The sequence below is a fragment of the Ammodytes marinus genome (assembly GCF_949987685.1).
Source record: "Ammodytes marinus genome assembly, chromosome: 7".
NCBI classification, from domain to species: domain Eukaryota; kingdom Metazoa; phylum Chordata; class Actinopteri; order Uranoscopiformes; family Ammodytidae; genus Ammodytes; species Ammodytes marinus.
The window spans coordinates 3,545,979-3,562,020 of NC_137211.1; the positions used below are offsets into that span (position 1 = coordinate 3,545,979).

At 41.6% G+C, this 16,042-nt stretch overlaps 3 protein-coding genes across 3 annotated transcripts in view; 2 read left to right on the plus strand and 1 right to left on the minus strand.

Annotated features, from left to right (window-relative positions):
* The window catches only part of oprl1 (opiate receptor-like 1), a gene marked incomplete at both ends in the record, with an annotated part of 96,105 nt that extends 80,320 nt beyond the window's left edge, over positions 1 to 15,785 (plus strand). The window contains one exon of the mRNA XM_080031147.1: positions 15,244 to 15,785. Coding sequence (XP_079887273.1) covers positions 15,244 to 15,785 — 542 coding nt within the window. The remainder of the gene's footprint in view (positions 1 to 15,243) is intronic.
* On the minus strand, positions 2,644 to 4,905 carry LOC307253511 (tripartite motif-containing protein 16-like; the record flags this gene model as incomplete). Its single annotated transcript, XM_080031618.1, has 2 exons — positions 4,596 to 4,905; positions 2,644 to 4,061 (listed from the first exon to the last, which is right to left on the minus strand). Exons 1-2 carry the CDS (start codon positions 4,891 to 4,893, stop codon positions 2,644 to 2,646), a joined length of 1,716 nt encoding a protein of 571 aa, XP_079887744.1. The 5' UTR covers positions 4,894 to 4,905.
* LOC307253218 (tripartite motif-containing protein 16-like) lies at positions 9,168 to 12,360 on the plus strand. Its single transcript, XM_080031146.1, has 2 exons — positions 9,168 to 9,486; positions 9,869 to 12,360. Exons 1-2 carry the CDS (start codon positions 9,192 to 9,194, stop codon positions 11,407 to 11,409), a joined length of 1,836 nt encoding a protein of 611 aa, XP_079887272.1. The 5' UTR covers positions 9,168 to 9,191; the 3' UTR covers positions 11,410 to 12,360.
* Positions 15,786 to 16,042: the final 257 nt, after the last annotated feature.

Consider the following 16,042-nt stretch of genomic DNA (forward strand, 5'->3'; position numbering starts at 1 on the left):
TTCATTCTTGCACTCCCCCTTTGGACAGAAGCGGTAGTGTTTTTACCACGCCAGCTGTTGTTCCTGGGTGAGCGTATACCCATGACAAAGGCATTAAGAAAAACTATATAGAAATAGCATTCTTTGCACTGATGGTCTCGTTTGCTGTTATGTTATGTTAAGTTATGAGATGAAGGGTACACAAAATACTTTAGAATAAATACATATACTCATACAAATACATAAATACATGCACACACACACACACACACACACACACACACACACACACACACATTGAAAACGCAGACCAAGCAAAACTGCAGGAAAGAAGGGTTTAGCAAAAAAGCAACAGACTGGAAACAGAGTTGTAAAATCACCAAGTGTGAAATGGAAGCAGGAATGGAACATAGAATGGAACACAGAATGGAACATAGAATGGAACACAGACTCCTGGTTATGTATAGAAAAGTATGGAAGTAACTGATGGTGTGTTTGGTGAAAATATGAGGATAAGCTACTAAAAACACTAGCGCTTTTGTCCAAACGGGACAAACGAATGAACACAAACTGAAAGTTCCTCGGAGCACCTTGCTGTTGCATGTCATTCCCCGATCATCAGAGGAAAAATTAGGCTGTTTCAGAAATATTTAAAAATTCCTCGTAGCACCTTTAGAATACTAGTTTAATTATTTAATTCACTAGTTCAGTTTAATCGTAGCTCCTTTACATAAAGGTAAAAAAAAAAAAAAAAGTTCCACTTGGCACCTTAAAATAAAGTTGGTTTACTTGTCAATTACCCCAAGCCCAGTTTCACCCATGGCCTATTGAAATATGTTTCCAAAGATCCCTCCTACAACACACATATTCACACATTTGGACGATATTGAAAAATATGTATTTATTTATTTATTTGTTTATTAAGCACAATGCGCATCTCATTAGCAGTACCAGAGTTAGCTTCAAGCTAATTTTCATCTGTAGTCCCTGGGCAGGAAACCGAGGATAACCTCTCTGTCAAAAAGGGAAATCTAATACTGACCTATTAAAACAATAACACACAGGGGGCGCCCTTAGCTCAGTTGGTAAGGCGTCCCCCCCCCAAGGGCCTCGGCCAGCAGCGGACCCGGGTTCGATTCCAGCCCGCGGTCGTTCTCTGCATGTCACTCCCCTCTCTGCCCCATTTCAACTATGTCTCTACACTACCAATAAAGCATAAAAATGCCAAAAAAATATCTTAAAAAAAAACAATAACACACAATTTTACAACAGTGAGACACAACAACACAATACGAACAATTCATATTATTATTCTACACCCAGGTTTGTATATTACCAGAGGGTATAGAAAAAGTCATACATTGACATTTCAAAAATATGACATAAACTATACTTTGTCCATGTGAGTGATCGCCGCTAACAGCTTTGGCCGGATTGCAGCTTGACCTTTCCACAGCCATCCGGTGCAGCGGCTTAAATGGACCAGCAATAAATCCAACAGCTGCAAGTCACACACACACACTCAGACACTCACACACACGCACACACACACGCACACACACACATGCACACACACACAGACAGACAGACAGACAGACAGACAGACAGACAGACTCTCACATACACAAACACACACACACACACACGCACGCACGCGCACACACACACACACACACACACACACACACACACACACACACACACACACACACATACACACACACAAATCCCGCCTATCAGATATCAACATATCCTCGGGAGATCAGGCTTAGAGTACTTCTTATCAAAATACCGAAAGCTGCATGTATTCAGATTGCAAACAGAAGCATATTGTATTAATATTGTGTGTGTGTGTGTGTGTGTGTGTGTGTGTGTGTGTGTGTGCGTGCGTGTGTGTGTGTGTGTGTGTGTGTGTGTGTGTGTGTGTGTGTGTGTGCGTGCAGCCTGCAGTGTGTCTAAACTTAACACGAAACTATAACTTTATTCTCATAATGTATTCTTATAATGTTTCCCTTTGTTTCTCATGTACGAAGGCATGAAGACACTATCAGCTAACGCACACACACACACACACACACACACACACACACACACACACACACACACACACACACACACACACACACACACACACACACACACACGCGCACGCACACACACACACACACGCACACATTCATATGTTTTCGCTGTTGACATGTTGACAGATGTCCTCAGAGGCTTTCATGTGCAGCATCATGTTTGATTGACATTTGATATCTGTGCCTTTAAGAAATGCAGAAGTGTGTAGAATTTTGGGTTTTATTTCCTAGCAGATTTTGTAGAAAGTAATTATAATATCCATAAGTACATTTAATTTAGTGCATAATAGCTGAAAATTATTTTTTGAATTATTATTGTTTCCTTTAGAAAGGGTCTCATATATGTCCATATTTCTGCATATTTTGGACCAAGGCCTAGTGCCGCCATCTTGAAAGTGTCATAGTTGGAATGTCATCAGGTGCATTGTTTAACATTTGGAATTGTTCTTGTCCTTGAAGGCCACTGTAGCTTCTGTTATTATTCGAAAGGCTTGGGGTTACCCACGGAGTGTTGCATTCTAGAACTTTGTAGAACTTTCTTGATGATGTCATATTACACACTGCACCTCTAAATGACTTATTTCTATTTGAGTTTAATGAACTCAGCAGTGTCTCCATAACCAAAACGCCAAACTCGAAGCAAAACTCCAGCATGTAGCGGCTGAGTGAATGTGGTCTGGACTCTGTGGAGGAGAGTCATGGTTTCAGAGACGCTGTAGAAGGACAGAACACCTGCACTGTGATCCAGGTACACTCCTATTCTGGAGGACTGAGGACCTGAGACGGGAGTTTGGACACTGTTGTAGAAAAAGTCATAACCGTGTGTGAGACATCTTAACGCCCAAGATTTGTCATTGAGTCCAAATATACTTTCATCCCCCGCTCTGCTGATGGTCTTGTATGCGACTGCTACAAAAACTCCTATCCCTCTCCACTCCACCTCCCAGTAACACTGTCCAGTCAGACTCTCTGTACTCAGGACCTGAGAATATGTAGTGAATCTGTCTGTGTGACTAGAATAAGACTGAGCTTTACTCATATGTGTTGCTTTCCTGTTCCCCTCTGATAACAACAGCTCTGTGCTAGCTGTGTTTGGTTCCATTGTGATTTCACTTGAATATCTTAAGAAGTCAGCTCTGGTCTTGGGCTCTGGTTGTGACAGTAAAACATCCACTTGAGTCTCTGTCAGTGAGATGTTTGTCCATATCTCTCTCAGGACGTCATGTAGCTTCTCTCTGGCTTCTGACACAGCCTCTGTCACGTCCTCAAAGTATCTCAGAGGACGGATGTCGATGCTGGATGAGTGTGTAGATTCACTGAGTGCAGACAGTGAGCGGTAGTTGTGTAGAAAGTGGTTGTGATCCTCTGTCTGTGCCAGCGTCTTCAGCTCAGCGTCTCTCCTCTTCAGCTCAGTGATCTCCTGCTCCAGCTCCTCCTGAAGATCTTTGACTCGACTCACTTCAGTTTCCTGTTGGGACCTGACCTGCTGCTTCACATCAGAGCTGATTTCCTGGATGAGACGGATCAGCTTGGTGAAGGTCTTCTCACTGTGCTCCACTGCTTTGTCAGCAGAGCCATTGATAGCCTCCACCTCCTGTTGAAGCAGCTTCACATCTTTCTCTCCGTCCTGGATTCTTTTTTGGATGTTTAGTTGACTCACTTCGAGCTCTTTCTGCCTCTCAGTCCATTCTGCTGCAGCTGACACTGTGTCGTGGCCTTTGTGTTCGTCCATTGAACAGAGATAACAGATACACTGCTGATCAGTACGGCAGAAGATCTTGATCACCTCATTATGACGAGAGCAGATGTTCTCCTGGAGGTTCTTGGAGGGCTCCACCAGCTTGTGTTTCTTTAAAGGAGCCACATCATAATGAGGCTGGAGGTGTTTCTCACAGTAAGAGGCCATACACTGCAGACAGGACTTGAGGGCTTTCAGTTTTCTCCCAGAGCAGAAATCACAGGCCACATCTTCAGGTCCAGCAAACAGGGTTCCTACAGAGTCTGGAACGTTTGGAAAAATACTTGAATTTAGATCATGTGATTTCAAGGTTTCAAATCTAAACAGATTAATGGAAAGGTCTAGACTTTCTTCATATTGACCCGACTGATTTACTGTAGGGAGAGTCAATATAGTACTGTGAAGGTCAAACAAACCTTCCTTCAATAACTTCATGCTGTCTTGGCCATATGATAGAAAGCACAATCATTTTGAATAATGTGGACTTATTGTATTTTTAATAACATATTTTGATAAAACATTATAGGGGAGAGTGGGTCAAAATCCAAGTCAAATGGATGTGTGGTCACATGACCAATTTCTTCCATGGTTTTCTAGAAACACTACTTCCCCCCTGGCACAACACACCCCACTCTCCCCTAATATATATTTTTAAGGGCAACGTATGAAATGAAAAGCATACCCTCCCCCCTATAAACTGCAATTACTTTGGATTTCGGGTTCTTGAAAAACTTCAACTTTTATCTTAAAAGTGCTAGAAAAGTGTTTGAATTTTACACTTAAAAAGATATACGCACCCTCAGTACAGCAGATATCAGCAGCAGCAGCAGCAGCAGCTTGGAGTCCAGTCTTCTTCAGCTCCTCCACTAAAACGGCTAACATGGTGTTTTTCAGCAGCACAGGCCTCGGGCTGAAGGTGTGCCTACACTGAGGGCAGCTGTGGATTTTCTTCAAATCCTCTTTGTCCCAAAAGTTTCCAATACAGTTCATGCAGTAGCTGTGTCCACAGTTAAGAGTCACCGGATCCTTCAGTAGATCCAGACATATCGAACAAGAGAAAGTTTCCCTGTCGAGCTGAGGTCCTTTCTGCGCCATTTCTCCTCTCTGTGTCAGCGACTGTTTTGAGTTTCACTTAGTTCTATCTTTGGTTTTATCAGTTGGTGTTTGTGCTCTGATCTGAACAACATGTGTGGGTGCCAGTGGGGCGGGCTGTGTTTTAGAGAGCAGAGGGAGCAGTTATCAAGTTCAGAGTCATTCGACATTTGAACATTTGCACTGTTCTTACCTTACTTTACTTACATCTGCACTGATTTACTTTCATTTGCACTGTTTACTGTAGCTACTGTTAATTTTATTTTATATCTTAATTTAGGTTAAAGTTTATTGTAGGTACTGTTAGTTTTTATATTTTAATTTAGATATATATCTTAATTTTAGCCTAATGTATGTTTAATGTATGTCTTGTTTTATGCTACTGGATACCTGAATTTCCCTCGGGATAAATAAAGTATCTATCTATCTATCTATCTATCTATCTATCTATCTATCTATCTATCTATCTATCTATCTATCTATCTATCTATCTATCTATCTATCTATCTATCTATCTATCTATCTATCTATCTATCTATCTATCTATCTATTCCAGGACAAGGGTCGGATCGTGTTTGTGTGTGTGTGTGTGTGTGTCTATGTGTGTGTGTGTGTGTGTGTGTGTGTGTGTGTGTGTGTGAGAGAAGCACTTCTGTTACTTTGTTTTAAAAATAGCTTTGCTTAGTAATTTGGAACGTGTAATGTTCTGTAGCAGCAGTGTCAGGTGTTATTAAAAGCTGTTGGTTTTAATCAGCCACTTTTTCTCTTTTAACTGGTGAACTGTGGGACCACTGCATGTTTGCTGTAGAATTCAATGTGTTAGAACGTTGTTTTTTTGTCTAGAGTTCTAGAAGGAAAAACAAGTAGAAGATTTATTTCAAAGCTTAAAGCTGGGGTGGATGATTTGGGGAGAAAATGGCAGTTGGGATAGAGATTCGAATCCAAATACCTCAACCACTCCACTTGTTCTCTTTGGTCCCTCCCCTATGGTCCCTCCCCGACACGCTCTACACCAACAAAGTCGTGCCAAAGTGAATGGACAGTCCCAACAGCCAATAAGAACAGAGAATTGGAGCCTCGCTCTGATTGGTGTACAGCTCGTGTTAACTTTGACCAATCAGAAATCATATATCCCAGCTTTAAAGGGTTATCATTACATAACCTCATCTATGCTCATTTCGAGCATAGACCATAAGCTTCAATTTAAAAATAAAAAAAAGTGTGCCTACTAGCCCCGGTCTCCCCTTCACCACGAGGGCCCCCTTCCAATACGTTTTATTATTGAAGATCTTCATCACAATTGTATCTCATTGGTGAAAATAATCATACTGAATCATCATTGACGATAAAAGAACCTCAACAACAAGTATTAAAACACTCTCAAAACACCCTTGAAGAAGTAACAACCGGCAACATGTCCTCACTTAACAAAAATATCCTCACTCCTTAGGTCTGAAACTCAAGTTGGTCCTCACAAAAATAGGTGTAAAAGTGCACACACACACACACAGCAGAATATAGACTGCATAAATAGTTGAGATAAAGCCAGCTCAAACAAATAGGAATAGGGACCGTTAATAGGAAAGTTGATGTATTATTCCATTTGGTGGATCCTTTTATCTGATGCGGATCGCAGGGCCAAAAGAGCGCACAATTTATAGTGTGTGTGTGTGTGTTTTTGTGTCTGTCTGTATGTATATGTGTGTGTGTGTGTGTGTGTGTGTGTGTGTGTGTGTGTGTGTGTGTGTGTGTGTGTGTGTGTGTGTGTGTGTGTCTAGTAAAAATGGAAGCCACAGCCCCGGCTCCATTACTGCCACGCTCTAGCCATTGATCAAAACCGCGGTAAAAGTCCCAGTGAAAGGACAGGGATAGTAATAAACTGTTTAACAGGGCTGTGAAATTTTATGTTTCATACAGAAGAGAGAAAAGAAAATGCTGTGAATGGCGCTTTGTCCCTCTGTAGGAGAAATAGATAGGAAGGCCAGATTTTAAACTGAATGGAAGCAACACATATAACAACACGTAAAATAATGGTATATATCTCTGTAGGGATATAATATAGGGGTCAGAGGGTAAATTGAACTAAAAGCGTATTTTCGATTTCCCAATTCAGTTCCTGCATCCATTGAGGAGTGTGTATATCACAACTTGTGAACATGATTTAAAGGTGGAGTCAGTGATTCTGGAGAATTCTTGTTGTCAACATATGTGAATATCTCCTTACAATCCGTTACCTGTACGTACTGTGTGAACAATCTGGTGTTAATACACAGCTTAGGCTCTGTAAAAGGGCGTATGATATGTAAACAAAGGGGGCCCACCATAGCTAGCAACATGGGCGTTTACAGCGCTAGGATTTGTATTGACACTTTTGTCAGCGCACACACAGTACAGACATGGGTAGCGGATCATGAGGAGATATTCACTGATTTTGACAAAAAGGGATTTTGACAACAAGCGTTCTACAGAATCACTGACTGCACCTTTAAGTATAATCTAATAATAAACTAAGTTGACGCTCCATTTATTTTCCTGTGGTGTGTAACGAACGTTAAACTCTTTTGGGAAAAATAATGTAACTGAAGCTCATCTTCTCATTCCATCTCCACCTCCTCATCATCCTCCATTTTACTTTTTAAAGATTATTTTTTGGGCATTTTCAAGCTTTATTAGACAGTACAGAGTTGAAATGGGGAGAGAGAGAGAGAGAGAGAGAGAGAGAGAGAGAGAGGAGATGATCTGCAGTAAAGGTCTGAACCTACGACCACTGCAACGAAGGCCGGAGCCAATATGGTACACACTCTATCCACTACGCCACCATCCTGCATTCTGAACAAAATGCTTCTATACTCGTTTCTGTTTCCATCTATTTTTCATGCGGCGCTGACACATTTCTGACAGCAAAACCTTGTGGACGCTTTGATTTATTCGCTACATATTTGGTTTTCCCCGTTCTGCTCACAGACAGGCTGACAGCAGCACAAGATGAAGACCTAAATAAACACATCAGCTTCTGCTTCCAAACAGCTTCACACGAAAAGCCTCTGAGGACATCTGTCAACATGTCCACACACACAACATATGAATTTGTACGTTAGCTGATAGTGTCTTCATGCCTTCGTACATGAGAAACAAAGGGAAAAAAGACCCATTTGTTTTACTAAAGTCTGCTGTCCTCTCTGGCAATCATGACGTAAGAATACCTGTTTGAAATATTGTCTTATAAATAGGAATTCTGTATGTTGTGGCTTTGTTTTATGGCGTGACTAATAGATAGGGAATGACAAAAGTAACGTTGGATTTTAGAGAAAAAATAAATCATAACACAGATTTACGCGAATACATAAAAACATGACTTAGATTAAAATACTTTGGACACACGTCAAAGCTGCTAACTAGCTCGGTGTCGGACCATATGCGTTGGTGTTGCAGCCAACTGTTTGGTGAAGCCATCTCCAACATGTAAAAGCCCGTCCAATATTCACTCTAGTCCAGGCTTTTGCTCGGTCACTTTCTTAGTTTTCGTTTCTGGCTTCCTCTGTTACCGTTCTCCTCTGTCTCCATTGTACCTGATCTACACAGCTGACGGCTTTTGTGTGAACTAACATTGCTAGTGCCGTGAAAAAGCACTGTGCATTCTTTCAAGAGTGTCATGGTCTGTTGTTTCTTCGTCTTCCTTTGGTGTGTTTCCTGTTTTACTTTGGTGTCTCAGTCTTGTTTCTCCACGTCCTGTCAAGTTTCCCTCCTGTGTGATTACTGGTCCCTCCCTCCCTGTGTGTGTGCGTGCGTGTGTGTGCGTGTGTGTGTGTGTGTGTGTGTGTGTGTGTGTGTGTGTGTGTGTGTGTGTGTGTGTGTGTGTGTGTGTGTGTGTGTGTGTGTGTGTGTGTGTGTGTGTGTGTGTGTGTGTGTGATACAAACGAATAGGAAAATAGGATTAAAATGTAATTACAATGATAGACAATGCAAGTAGAAACACAGGGACAGTTTGAGTAAACAAAGAGTTAATTCACAGAGCTGCTCCTTGTCCTGGAATGACTCAGCTTGATAACTGCTCCCTCTGCTCTCTGCTCTACAACAACAGCCCGCTCCACTCTGTCCACACACGTCCTTGATCCCGCCCCTTTAGATCTACAGCTTTAAAGATGGGTGTGACCGTCATGGAGTCAGCTGACAGGCCCCATTCACTGGCACACACACATGTTGTTCAGATCAGAGCTCAAACTCTAAAGAATAAAAAAAAAAAACTAGTTGCAGTTGTGAGGAAGTGAAACTCAAAACAGTCGCTGACACAGAGAGGAGAAATGGCGCACAAAGGACCTCAGCTGGACAGGGAAACTTTCTCTTGTTCGATATGTCTGGATCTACTGAAGGATCCGGTGACTCTTGCCTGTGGACACAGCTACTGCATGAACTGTATTGGAAACTTTTGGGACAAAGAGGATTTGAAGAAAATCCACAGCTGCCCTCAGTGTAGGCACACCTTCAGTCCGAGGCCTGTGCTGCTGAAAAACACCATGTTAGCAGTTTTAGTGGAGGAGCTGAAGAAGACTGGACTCCAAGCTGCTGCTGCTGCTGCTGATATCTGCTCTACTCAGGGTTCGTACAACTTTTACAGTGTAAAACACTTTTCTAGCACTTTTTTAAAGAAAGTTATTTTTTTAAGAACCCCAAAGCTTTAAATAATTAGAGTATAAAGGGGGGGGGGCATGCTTATCATTTTGTACATTGCCCGAAGATGTTTAAAGATTAATTATTTCTTATTATTATCAATCTAAATGAATGTGCTTTTCAATAATATGGCCAAGTCAGCATTAAGTAATTGAAAGAAGGTTTTTGAGAACTACACAGTACTATATTGACTCTCCCTACAGTAAGTCAGTCTGGTCAATATGAAGAAAGTCTAGCATTCAGTAATCTGTTCAGATTTCAAACCTTGAAATCACAAGATTTAAAACCAAGCTTTTTTCAAACTTTCCAGACTCTGTAGGAACCCTGTTTGCTGGACCTGAAGATGTGGCCTGTGATTTCTGCTCTGGGAAAAAACTGAAAGCCCTCAAGTCCTGTCTGCAGTGTATGGCCTCTTACTGTGAGAAACACCTCCAGCCTCACTATGATGTTGCTCCTTTAAAGAAACACAAGCTGGTGGAGCCCTCCAAGAACCTCCAGGAGAACATCTGCTCTCGTCATAATGAGGTGATCAAGATCTTCTGCCGTACTGATCAACAGTGTATCTGCATTCTATGTTCAATGGACGAACACAAAGGCCACGACACAGTGTCAGCTGCAGCAGAATGGACTGAGAAGCAGAAAGAGCTCGAAGTGAGTCAACTAAACATCCAAAAAAGAATCCAGGACGGAGAGAAAGATGTGAAGGTGCTTCAACAGGAGGTTGAGGCTATCAATGGCTCTGCTGATAAAGCAGTGGAGCACAGTGAGAAGACCTTCGCCGAGCTGATCCGTCTCATCCAGAAAACCAGCTCTGATGTGAAGCAGCAGGTCAGGTCCCAACAGGAAACTGAAGTGAGTCGAGTCAAAGATCTTCAGGAGAAGCTGGAGCAGGAGATCGCTGATTTGAAGAGGAGAGACGCTGAGCTGAAGACACTCTCACACACAGAGGATCACAACCAGTTTCTACACGACTACCGCTCACTGCCAGCACTCAGTGAATCTACACACTCATCCAGCATCGACATCCGTCCTCTGAGATACTTTGAGGACGTGACAGCGGCTGTGTCAGAAGCCAGAGAGAAGCTACAGGACGTCCTGAGAGAGATATGGACAAACATCTCACTGACAGTGACTCAAGTGAATGTTTTACTGCCTCAACCAGAGCCCAAGACCAGAGCTGACTTCTTAAGATATTCAAGTGAAATCACAATGGATCCAAACACAGCACACAAACAGCTGTTGTTATCAGAGGGGAACAGGAAAGCAACACATATGAGTAAAGCTCAGTCTTATTCTAGTCACACAGACAGATTCACTGGTTATTCCCAGGTCCGGAGTGCAGAGCGTCTGACTGGATGTTGTTACTGGGAGGTGGAGTGGAGAGGGACAGGAGTTTATGTAGCAGTCACATACAAGAATATCAGCAGAACAGGGGGTGAAAGTATATTTGGATACAATGACAAATCTTGGGCGTTAAGATGTGACAAAGACAGGTATAACTTTTGGTACAACTCTATCACAACTCCGGTCTCAGGTCCTCAGTCCTCCAGAATAGGAGTGTACCTGGATCACAGTGCAGGTGTTCTGTCCTTCTACAGCGTCTCTGAAGCCATGACTCTCCTCCACAGAGTCCAGACCACATTCACTCAGCCGCTCTATGCTGGAGTTTGGCTTCATGGTAATGGAGTCACTGCTGAGTTCAGTAAACTCCTAGTACTTAGACAGGCTAGGAAAATAATTGCAGACCCCTCTCATGTCTTACATTCTGAGTACGACCTGCTACCCTCAGGCAGACGGTACAGAGTCCCAGTTAAATGCAAGAAAAGATATTTGAACAGGTATAAATTTTAATTCATTCCACTATCCGTTACTCTGTTGAACTCAGGCCGTTAGTAGAATGCCATTTGTGGATCTGTATGTATGTATGTATGTATGTATGTCTGTATGTATGTATGCACTTTATCATTGCACTGTCAGCACTTGTGTGCTAGGCACTGTATTTTTCTATATAGTATTCTATTTTTCTACTGTCTTGTTGTGTTATGTGTTATGCAGCAGTCTGTACGTCTAAGACAAATCTCCTTCGGGACAAAATAAAGTAATCTTGAATCTTGAATCTTGAAATAGACAGAAGTCATTTAAGGGAGATTGGGTTCAACTCTGTGTTTTAAATCCTAAATCGTCTTTCTACTGGCATTTCCTCAGTGTACAGAGATCAGCTGTCAATCAAACATGATGGGTGGGACTGAGACATCTTCTCATATGTTGTTGTGTAAAGATAAATAAATAAAACACATTCGGGCAGTCAGTCTTTTTATATTAAGCAACACAAATGTGGAATATTTTTTTTTATGTTTCTTGGACTGCAGATCAGAATTAGCCTGTATTGCTTAATCTAGCACATAAATAAATAATTATTCATTAAACAAGTAAAACAAAATCAAATATGATGGGTGAGACTTTGACAATCTTCTGATGTGTTGTTCTGTGAATGTTTTAGTGTCTTTAGGTGGCATTCTTTCCTGTGTGTGTGTATCCATGGAGACCATCACTGCTCACTTTAGTTTAGCTGAACTGAAATGTCTCTGCATGAACATGGAAACGTGTCTGTGCTTTAAATGATTGTTGAAGCTGTGTTTGGATGAATTTGGATAATGTTGTTTCTCTTCCACTGCAAGGGTCTTAGGGTCTCAAGTTCAGATTTTATCAGATCCTGTTCCTGTATTGAATTTCTTATATAAACAGTATACAGCCTATTTTTTATTTTATATTTTGTTTTTATAATGGGTTTTTCGTAAATGATACTGCTCTGTTTGTGGATGGGGGTGGGAGGGTGACGGTTTGTGTGGATGAAGTTAATATGTACTTAAAATCATTGAACAAGAGTGATTGAACAGAATGTATACTGATGAGATGTTTGAACAAATTGAAGGTTTACATCCTGAATAAACACACAGGAACAAAGTATTTTCTTCTTGGCTTCATTTTGGTCCATCTCTAGTTTGAACCATTTGTTGTTCTTTTGGAAAATGGATTGTCCAAAAAAAAAAAGAATGTATGGCAGATTTGTATTTGTTTTTATCTAAAGCTGCTGGAGAACATGTGAAACCAGCATTACTGTTAAACTGAGCCACTTCTACACCTGTAAGTCACTGTTTCCACCCAGTCCTCATCCTGCTTTAGCTGCGGACTGTATTATGACTGAACGGACTAAACCAAAATACATAAAAAATAGTCTAATTATATTTCTTAAAACACATAATAGACTACATTAATTAAAAATACTCCTTTTGTATAATTAAATGTTCAAAGTAATATTATATACATATTTAACGGACTGAACCGGTCTCTCTGTGTGAACATTGACTTCATTGTTTATTTATCCTTTCATATGTTGTTCCCATTGAACCTCTTATCATCTTGCTCTACTATACATGCAGACAGGTTTATCTTTCTGTCCTCCATTCTACGGCTCCGGGAAAAATTAAGAGACCACTCCAAATGTCCAGTGTCTCTTGTTTTACTATTTAAACGGATATGTTTGAGTAGAATGAACATTTTTGTTTTATTTTATACACTACTGACAACATTTCTACCAAATTTAACAATGAAAACATTGTCATTTAGAGCATTTCCATTAAGTAATGAGATGAAGATTGAAGAAAAAATCCAGACTGGTCTCTTAATTTTTTCTGTATGTGCCTGTCTTCTATTATTAGTATCACTGCCTAATCTACATGCATAATTACCATTTATAATGAACACTTACTATTCATATTACACCCACATTGTCCCCTTTAATATACAAAGTAGGCGTCATCCTGTTTTAATTGCATAGGCTCACATGAATAATTATTTCTGGCCATACACGTCAGACACAATATAACATTTGTATTCATATTATTAATACGCATATGAAAACCGGAAGCAGACAAAACCGCTAATACGCTTTGTCGGAAGAGAATGACTGACATTTTCAAAACCTCAAAAAGCTGTTATGGTTTAACTTGATTGCAGACAAGTTAGTAACCACTCAAGGGCCGTGTCTGAACTGCCATACTAGCGTCCTACATCCTACATACTCACCATCTATATACTGCATACTCTCTACTCAAAGATCGATTGTGTATGCGAGCTGCGTCTAAAACGTTCTCAGTTGAAGTATACTCAAGCAATGAAGAATTTCTTCTTCTTCTTATAAGATTCAGGCAGTTTAGACACTGTTAAGCTTATAACCGCCCTCTACAGGTTAGATATTGAACTAGATTTTTACAGTCCTGTGTTCATCATCTGTGTTTTAGACCTCTTGTTTTATAATAATGATGTTTTGAGGCGGAGGATCCCTCCGACGCTCTCTGTCCGGCTCATCAGCACTCAGCTGTCTGTGAGTTGAGCTGTACGAGCCGCGGTGTGTGGGACAGCGATCTGTTCTGATCTCTCTCCACTATCAGACTCACAACACTCATTTCACTTAGTGACTCTAATGTTGTTAGGTATTTATCTTCATCTCTTATCTATTGTAAGAGTGTATGAATGACTGCACGTACAGTTGTCAGATCGCGGAACCCCAAACAATGTTGTTGCCTAGCAACTTGCTCGAAAATATTTCATTTTCCTGGGCGGGTAGAATTGACCCAATGCATTGTGGGGCGGTTGAGTAGGAAAAGTATACGATCGATTCATACCCAAAATCTTCCCGGAAGTTGGTACTCATCCGGGAATTTCTCACATACCCAAACTCGCATACCCAACCGTCACATACTCAAATTGAAGTCAAAATGAGTATGAGTAGGACGTTAGTATGGCAGTTCAGACACGGTCAAGGGTTTGTGCGACAATGGCTGTCCATTGCATAACTGATCAAAGCTCACAGATCTTTCAGTCTTTATGCAAACTGAGGCTAAACACATCCTCTACTTTTTCAATCAACCAACCACCCTGTATTTTAGAAACTCAAGGAGGTCCATAAGAACACATACAAAGTAAAGTAATGCATCAAATACATAAATAACAATGCACATACAAAATATAATACCAGCCATGTTAAGAATGTGTGTGCAAGTTCCCATGCCAGTGTGTCCAGATGAGAATCAAAACTGTTCTTCCTAGGACTTCTTAGAGCCTCAATGAGTCGCCAACATGTTGTATGTCCTTTTATGACATGAAAGTATTATCACACAAGTAGACAGCAGGAAAGTTTAACCGCCTGTACTGATTTCTAATAACAATGACATTGCTCTTTTTGGAATTGAATTGAAAATCATAATCCTTGCCATATACTGTGAGCACTCTAATCCCACCATTTACCTCTGATCATATCTAATATCCACTTTCTTCTCTTTCGTAGTTTTGCCTGAAACACAAATAAACACAACCAAACACATGTAGAATCACATACATCTACATTCAATGTCAATAAATACAGGGGGAATAAAAGTGCCTAAGAAGTCATTTAAAAACAACATATTGCACATACAGTACTCTATACCATTTCCCTCTCATCATATCTAATCTACCAGAAAGATTAACCTCCTGTACTGATTCTCATAACAATGGCATTGCTCTTTTGTATGGCATATATCATAATCCTTGCCATATACTGTGAGCAATCTTATCCCATCATTTCCTTCTTATCATATCTAACTATCTACTTTCTTCTCTTTCTCTCTCTCCTATGTATCTTAGGCGTGGAGTGCATCGTGGTTTTACCTGAACCACGGAGTCACTGGGATCCCGTCTTCGGCACCTGCGTCTTCCTCTTCTCCTTCCTCATCCCCGTGGCGATTATCAGCATCTGCTACAGCCTCATGGTCAAGCGTCTTCGCAGCGTTCGCATCCTGTCCGGCTCCAAGGAGAAGGACCGCAACCTTCGCCGAATCACCCGCATGGTCCTCGTGGTCGTGGCGGCCTTCGTGGTGTGTTGGACCCCCATCCAGATCATGGTTCTGGCCCAATCGCTCGGCTTCAACCTCAGCAGCTTGTCCACGCTGGTCCTGATGCATTTCTGTATCGCGTTGGGCTACGTCAACAGCAGCTTGAATCCCGTGCTGTACGCCTTTCTGGATGAGAATTTCAAGAGGTGCTTCCGCGAGTTTTGCAACCCGTCGCCGTTCCGACTCGACACCCAGCAGTCGGGTCGGATGAGGAGCATTGCCAGGGAGGTGGTGGCGGCCTATAGCTGCAAAGGGGGAGATGGCGGGCACGGAGGGACACCAAATCCCGCATGACTAGGCGTGGAGCTCCCCTTAGTCGGGGTGGACCATCCACAGAGAATAGAGCCTCAGGGCACAGGGAACTCCAACACAGAACTGACCCAGATAACGGCTCTCTAGCGGCACGAACCCCCCCGCCCTCCAATTCGAAGACTGGCCTGGGGTGGGGGGGATGCGGACGAGGAGGATGGAGGGGAAAGGAAAAGAATTTAAGGGAAAAGGACCCACAGGGCGCTTAAGGGTTGAGGGGAAACAAGCTACGTTGAAAGCTT

Bases quoted from the DNA above. Each gene is read 5' to 3' on its own strand.
- LOC307253218 (XM_080031146.1), top strand. From the start codon at position 9,192: ATGGCGCACAAAGGACCTCAGCTGGACAGGGAAACTTTCTCTTGTTCG. The intron at 9,487-9,868 runs GTTCGTACAACT...CAAACTTTCCAG, and splicing joins TGATATCTGCTCTACTCAGG to ACTCTGTAGGAACCCTGTTT.